Here is a 7435-nt window from a genome sequence, read left to right as displayed (position 1 = left end):
ATCCCTATGTAGCAACAGGTTCGTGCTTGTCCATACATGTCCTTATGCTGATTATTGTCACAAATGAGATTGAGGCTAAACAGATGGATGTATTGGATAGCCCCAAATGGGGTATATATATAGTACATGAGCACCCAAACCCTAGACAATAGGAAAAGACTAAACTACCCTTGACTCATTTACTCTTATACCCTTAACACCCCCTCACAAATGCAACATGAATGCAATGACGTTGCATTTGGAGAGTTGACACTAAGCACTAGAGTACTAGACTCAACAAAATGAAAATGATACATCCAAAGTCCGAAATCAAAGATGTCATCAAAATGTGCAACTCTTGAGCATGTCGATGTAGATGATCTCCTCCACAAGAGGGTATTGCCTTCACAACAGTACTTCAGCAAATAGCCCGAGTCTTCACAAACCAGTACATCGACTCTTCAACATGAACCTTGCTTTGGAGATTTTGAACTTCGACAATAACTTGAGATGTGTCAAACCAGCCAAACGGAGAGGAGAATGAGAGATCACTGCTGCAAGACGGCAAGCAGAAGGATGTGTGATGATGACGACGAATAAATGGCCATTGATCATGACGTGGAGCAAAACGGCTCCGAAAGGGACCAAGAGGGCAAATGTCACATCAACAACGATGATGTGATTAGCTAAATCGACGGGACTTAGTTAACCAAAATAAAAACAAGATATGGGCTGATTTGACAAGGAAATGGTGGACACGCACGGCGTTGATGAACTGGAGATGTATAACTGGACTTGGATATGACAATATAATATAGATAGAAGCAGCAGCAAGGCAACAAGCAAAATGGGACTATGGATGGACTTATACGAAGCAGCAGCAAGCAACACACAAAAGCAGATAATGGATAGGAGCGGCCTAGCAGCAGATAGCAGGGACTAGAAAGCAAATGAAAGCAACGGCAGATGCCGTGCAACTGCAGGCCCAAAACAGCATCACCTTGGCCCAAATATGGAGCCCCAAATGCAGCACCAGGAGCTGCAGAAGTGCATAACAGAGTACCACACAGCAGGCGATAGGGAGAGAATGAGCAAACTGCAACGGGCGGCTCCTCGGACGGGCAGAGATGAGGGCCACGAGCAGACGACGGTGACGGGCAGGGGCTGCTGCGACTGCGACAGGCAGCAACACCCCCACCCCCACCCCTCTTTCCCCTCGCGAGACCGGACGGGGCGGAGATGAGGCAGGGTAGAGGAGAGCCGCGACGGCGACGACGACGGGCGGATCTTGCTGCTGCTGCTGCGACAGGCGGAGAACGACGAGGCAGCCGGATCCGCGACGGGCGGACGGAGGAGGACGAACGGCGCGGACGGGGATGGCGTGGACAGGCGCCGCGCGATGGCGCGGATGGCCGCGCGCGACGGGCACGGCCGATGCGGACGGGCTCCGCGCGACGGGGGCGGATGGAGGGGCGCGGACGGCGCGCGGACGGGCGGAGACGATGCGCCGGCGGAGGAGGCAGAGCGGCGACGGGACGACGGTGGGGCGGAGATGAACTGGGCGGACGACGGCGCCCGACGGGGGGGGGGGGGGGGGGGATGGGGACGTTGCTCTCTGCTGCTGCTGTGACTCAAACTGGAAAGGGAAATGGGTTTGGGGCTTAGGGTTGCCGCCCCCAGGAGCAAGATCAATGCTCCTGGGGCAGCGCAGCGGAAATCGATCGGGTGGTGGTCTCAGATCGAGACCTGCTCTGATTCCATGTCACAAATGAGATAGAGGCTAAACAGATGGATGTATTGGATAGCCCCAAATGGGGTATATATAGTACATGAGCACCAAACCCTAGACAATAGGAAAAGACTAAACTACCCTTGACTCATTTACTCTTATACCCTTAACAATTATTAGCTTCCGATTTCAACTCTGTGTTCTAGCGGCCCAAAATGCTTCTCTCGCCTTGACTGTCTCTCCAGTTTCTTCACCAGAGCTTCCTTCACTAGAGTATGCCAATTTTTAGATTCTTACCATGCATGAGTAGATAGACAAGAGAGAGGTTGACCACTGATTGTTCCTTTCCTTTATGCATGGGTTGTTACAGTAATTTGCAATTATGCTGCAACCAGACCCAATCATTTGTTCTTGGAATAAATTCCCTAAATGCCACTGAAAATTTAACTCATCCCCTGAATAAATTTGTTCTTGATCCCGTGCAAGTCAAGGTGCCATACTATGTAACATGGTACAAGATGTAAAATCAGCTTGGATGTAGGAGATGATGCTTTATTAGATATAAATGAATCATTTCTGATACAAAACTACAACAATATATATGGGATTATGATGAGTCGACAGAAATTTGTTCTAGGCTCTATCCACGAGTTACTAGATATATTTTTCATTGGGTGTTGGAACATTAGCTTTCCCCTAAAAAAAAACATTAGAATGAAAGGGAAAAGGAACACTATGGAAATAACTTTTAGTCAACAACTCCACTGTAATTTACTCGTTTGGAAGAAATATAACAATATTTCCAGTTCATTCATTTAAGAGCGAATGAAAACTGTTTCTTCAGATTTCCTTTTGCTGCGTTTGCTGTTATTAATTTGTGCAAAGAAACAAAATCATTATTAATAAGGCCAAGGTACTGGATTTTTCTGTCTCGATCATCTTATACAGTTATCCCAGCCTGCTCTTAGTCAAAGCAACTGTTATATTTACTGCTTTATTAGTTTTCACAGGAGTTGTCCAGAAACTAAATAAGTGATGGAACCGATGCAAGGGAAAGACAGATCAAGGTGGATAGCGCATAGCAATCGTAACACAAAACGCTTCACAAAACGCGAGATAGAAAGAATAACCAACAACTACAAGACTATTCTCGGGAGGGGTGCATTCGGAGAAGTTTACAGAGGCGACCTGGACAAAAATATTGTGGTTGCAGTGAAGAGGTTAGTCTGCAATTTGAAAGAAAACTTTGATCAAGAATTGAATGTCCATCGTGAAGTTAATCACAAAAACATAGTCAGGCTCATTGGCTATTGTGCAGAGGAAAATGCCCTAATGATCGTCACCGAGTATATCCCTAATGGAAACCTAAATGACATTCTTCACAGAGCCAGCTGCATTCCCACCATCTCTTTGGAAACACGCCTTAGAATCGCCACAGAGTGTGCAGAGGCATTGACATACATGCATTCTTACATGTATACTCAGGTCATTCATGGGGACATCAAGCCTGCTAACATACTTATAGATGGAAGACTCAAAGCAAAAGTATCATATTTTGGAATATCAAGATTGGTCAACGACCCAGATAAAACTTTGTTCACTGAGAATTTTATTGGCAGCATAGGTTACATGGATCCTTTGTTTGCTCGGGATGGACGCCTCACCGTGAAGAGTGATGTCTACAGTTTTGGAGTTGTCCTAGTCGAACTGATCACGAGGAAAAGGGCAGCAACATCAGATGGGGAAACAAACATTGTTGATGCATTTACTAACGCTCTTGCAAATGGGGCAAGAGGGGTGGGAGAGCTCTTTGATGCCGAAATTGCAAGCCAGAACAACGTGAAGATTCTGGATGGGGTTGCAAAGCTAGCCGGTGAATGCCTGCTGATGGAAAGGGGCAGACGTCCTGAGATGATTGATGTCGTAGAACGACTCCGGACACTTTGGAAAGCTTCACATCAAGTACGACAACAACAATGGGTAGATTTGTTCTCTTGGGCAAGGAAGAACAGGCCTACCGCTCCAGCTCTAGTGACGACGACTTCGCCCCCAGGCCTCTGCCGTCGGTTCTCACTTGAAGAGATGAAGGTTGCAACAAGAAACTTCGATGAGTTGCTTGTTGTTAATCCAAATGACACTATTTGTTCAGTTTACTGTGGTGGGATTGATGGGGGAGCAACTAGAGTTGCTATCATGCGCCCTAACTACAGGCATGACGATGGTGGCTATGATTTCCGCTCTGCGATAAAAATGAGGTCAGAGCTCAACCACGGTCATATTGTGCCGCTGATTGGTTATTGCGAGGAGGACAGCGAAACGATCCTGGTGTATGATTTCATGGCTTGTGGAAGTCTGCACTGTCACTTGTATGAGAACCAGCAGGAGCCACAACTTACTTGGAAGGAGCGTTTGGGGATCTGCATTGGTGCAGCTCGTGGCCTACACTACCTTCACAGAGGTACAGATCATACCATCGTCCACGGGAGCCTGAACTCAACAAATATTCTCCTCGATGAGAATTTGGTTGCCAAGATTATTGATGGTGGTTTGTCCGATAATGCTAGCGGCCAATGGGTCTTGAGTTCCAATTTCTTAGAAGAAAACCCTCATGACCTAACTAAAGAATCAGATGTCCTTGATTTTGGTGTTCTGCTGTTCGAGGTCCTGTCTGGAAAACCAGGTCGAGTTCTTCCAAGGGGAGACATATTAAAGAGGGTGTCGGATTACAAGCGGGAGGGCAAGCTTGATCAGTTTTTTGACCCTGCTCTTAAGGAAGAAATTAATCTACAATCTCTCAACAAGTTTGTCAAAACTGCTGCGAGATGTGTTGCTGATCATAGCATTGACCGTCCGTCGATGGTGGATGTGCTCTGGGACCTCGAGTATGCCCTTCAGTTGCAGGTGAATGTATGCTAGTGGAAGTGGAAGTTAGGATAACCTTGGTGGCAGGACGTCAGAGTGTGGCAAGAGCAGGCTCATTTTCAGCAGAACGGATTCTGATGAAATCTATCTCAGTGCCCGTATTCTAGCTGCTAGATGTTCCCTTGAGCATGTGACTTAGTTGGGACTTGTACGTCCTCGAGGGATTATGGAAGAGCTAATAAACCCCCGAGCTGAGCAGTAGCTAATCTATACCTACCTTCTAGGCTTCTAGCTAGTCTTCACGAAGAGGCCTCTCCTTTTAGTGTTAGCTGGAGAGCCTCATACTTTCTATTTTTATCAACTGCGTCAGATTGAAATGAAAATAATCTAGCCTTTGAAACAGACCGGGCTTCTGAAAGGCGAACCCGACTCTCTGTATCGTCGTGATAGCCCCTGGATCAGTAGCTATCACATACAGAACCCATTTCAATCGAATATCACAGACATAACTCACGTTACAACATCACATGGATTTATTTATTACATAATCCAAAAGGATTGTATACGAATCTCAGAGTACAAGCCCTTTGGGCTAAAAGAAAACAAACAGAAAGCGGAAACGATATCTAGTCTTCTGGGCAACTCCATCTTCACGATTCCTCTCCATAGGCAGCTCGGTGAGTAGCTCGGGCCATCCTTCACGTCATCTTCCGTTATCGTCCTGTCGACTCCTTTACTCGGATCCTGCATCTATCAGGCTATCCCCAAGGATGGGATAGGTTCACGTCACCATCTGTATGCAAACTTTATGGTGGATGCAATCGGTATAAAAGTAAAGCCAAGGATAGGCTATGTTTTCCTAAGCAAGCAAAATATATAAGTCATCCAAATCACCTTTCAACACGGGCAGCTCCGGCATCCCAGACTCCCGGACTCCTATCTTCCTCTACCAAGTATCTCAACCCCGTTTCGGTGCGGGAACTCCCGCTCCCCGCACCTCAGCTGCTATCCGAGCAGGAAAAGTGGTACTAGAGGGAGGTAGAAAAGTATATGTGGTTCTAACTATAGTGTGGTGCCAGATCCAGAGTTGTACATGACCGAGTACGTGGCTATACGTATAGTTTTCACCCTGCAGGGGTTGTACACCTGTACCCACTCGCCACAAATCCAGCCAGGAGCGACCCGACCTTCTCCGAGGCACCAGTCAACAAAACTAACGGCTACGACACCATCCTACTCCCGGTCTGGGGTGTGTCCTCCCGCAGAAGGTCGTCCGGGGCTGTGAAGCTATCTAGAATGGAATCTCCATGGATCCTGTGATCGGGGGCGATAGGGTCCTGTCCTCTCCCCCTGACACTGAAACACTATCCTCCTGCAATAATGGTGCCGCGCATAGCTAGCTCGGGCTGGGTTCCCCCTCATAAAGGATAAGTGGTGTGCACGTTTGACATAGTTCCGTCACTAGGGCCACAAAGTCAAGTCCTTCATCCAGCTGAGGCGAGCGTCTTCGTCCAAAGTTAGCATTCCGTCAACACGGTCTGCAATCGATACCCATTACAAGTATCTCCTCTAAAACTACACCTCTACTATGTTCCCACAGGAACGGTCTAGCACCCGCCACAGGTGCCCGTCACCCATTACAGGTGCACACAGGGTCGTGCCCAACACACAATCCCCCGGCTCCCAATCCGAAGATCAGGGAAAAGGGTCCGCTCGCCCCCGTTGTAACCTAATCACCAACTCCCATATAAGTGGAGGCATCTTCCAGCAAGCAAGGACTAATATATCATATATCCCCTTACCCAATCTCACTCATAGAAGTAATAGCATACAACAATTCACATCTAAGTATGGGAGACAAGGAATACGGTAAATAAATGGCCATGCAAGCTCATCTCATCACACTCAATTTGGGAGCGTAGCGTATCTAGCAAGCAATGCCTAATAGGTATTCAATCGCGGACAGGCGTGAACCTAATAGGTCTTCGTAGCCTTCCTGGTCCTCCGGGGCTTCTGGTCTCCGGGTACGTCCTTCTGGGTCCTCCGGGTGTCGGGGTAGTCCTTCTGGATCTTCTGGTCGTCCGGGACGTCGGTCAACTCCTCCACGTCAGGACCTAATCGTAATTATGTATAAATATAGGGGCCAAAGTGCAAGAATGCACAAAACAGGCTCAGAAGAGATTCAACTCACAACAAAACCTATTCTAATGCATAGTTCATGATTTTAGAAGAATTATGAAATTGGTTTCATACTTTTCGGAGCTCCGGTTGAATTACTATGAATTATCTAAGATTAAAACATTTTTTTGAAATTTAATAAATAATTATCAAAAAAGGAAAAACACAGAGGCAACACGTGGCAGCACCAGAGCGTGCCACATAGCATGATGACGTCAGCATGACATCACCTTGGGGTCAGCTCAGCTGACGTCAGCAGTCAGCGTTGACCAAATCAACGTTGACCGTTGACTGGTCAACCGGGTCAGTGGGGTCTGCAAGTCATTGGGCCCTACTAATCAGCCTCTCATTAGACACTTACAAGTGGGGCCCGCGTGTAAGTTAAAGCCAAAAGGAAAAAGAAAAAGGTTGGAAGGGCTAACGGGCCGAAAGCAAGCTGGCAACCCATCCAGGCTCGGCTCACACGAGTGGGCGGCTCGGCCTGCGGCTTGTAGGCCGGCCTAGGTTCGGCTCAGGAAGGCGGGCCGGCTCGGGTTCTTTGCTAGCAGGCCGGCTCAGGCTTGGCGACTCGGGCTGGCAGGTGAAGGCGACCTGGGCCGGTGGGTAAGCAGCGGCCCATCCCCCGCTTCTTCTTTCCTTCTCCTCCTCATTTCTTTTCCTCCTCTGCTTCTCCCTTCCGGCGGCGGA

General features: G+C 47.9%; 1 protein-coding gene across 1 annotated transcript; it reads left to right on the top strand.

Moving 5' to 3' along the window:
* Positions 1-2722: 2722 nt before the first annotated feature.
* Positions 2723-4665, top strand: LOC120644696 (G-type lectin S-receptor-like serine/threonine-protein kinase At1g34300). The gene has a single exon (XM_039921374.1). The coding sequence runs from the start codon at positions 2744-2746 to the stop codon at positions 4622-4624; it is 1881 nt and encodes a 626-aa protein (XP_039777308.1). The 5' UTR covers positions 2723-2743; the 3' UTR covers positions 4625-4665.
* Positions 4666-7435: the final 2770 nt, after the last annotated feature.

The sequence above is a fragment of the Panicum virgatum genome, chromosome 8K, assembly GCF_016808335.1.
Source record: "Panicum virgatum strain AP13 chromosome 8K, P.virgatum_v5, whole genome shotgun sequence".
NCBI lineage: Eukaryota > Viridiplantae > Streptophyta > Magnoliopsida > Poales > Poaceae > Panicum > Panicum virgatum.
The sequence above is the reverse complement of the archived record's forward strand: the minus strand, read 5'-3'. Positions and strand labels throughout refer to the sequence as shown.

Coding starts and splice junctions, on each gene's coding strand:
- LOC120644696 (XM_039921374.1), top strand. CDS start 2,744: ATGGAACCGATGCAAGGGAAAGACAGATCAAGGTGGATAGCGCATAGC.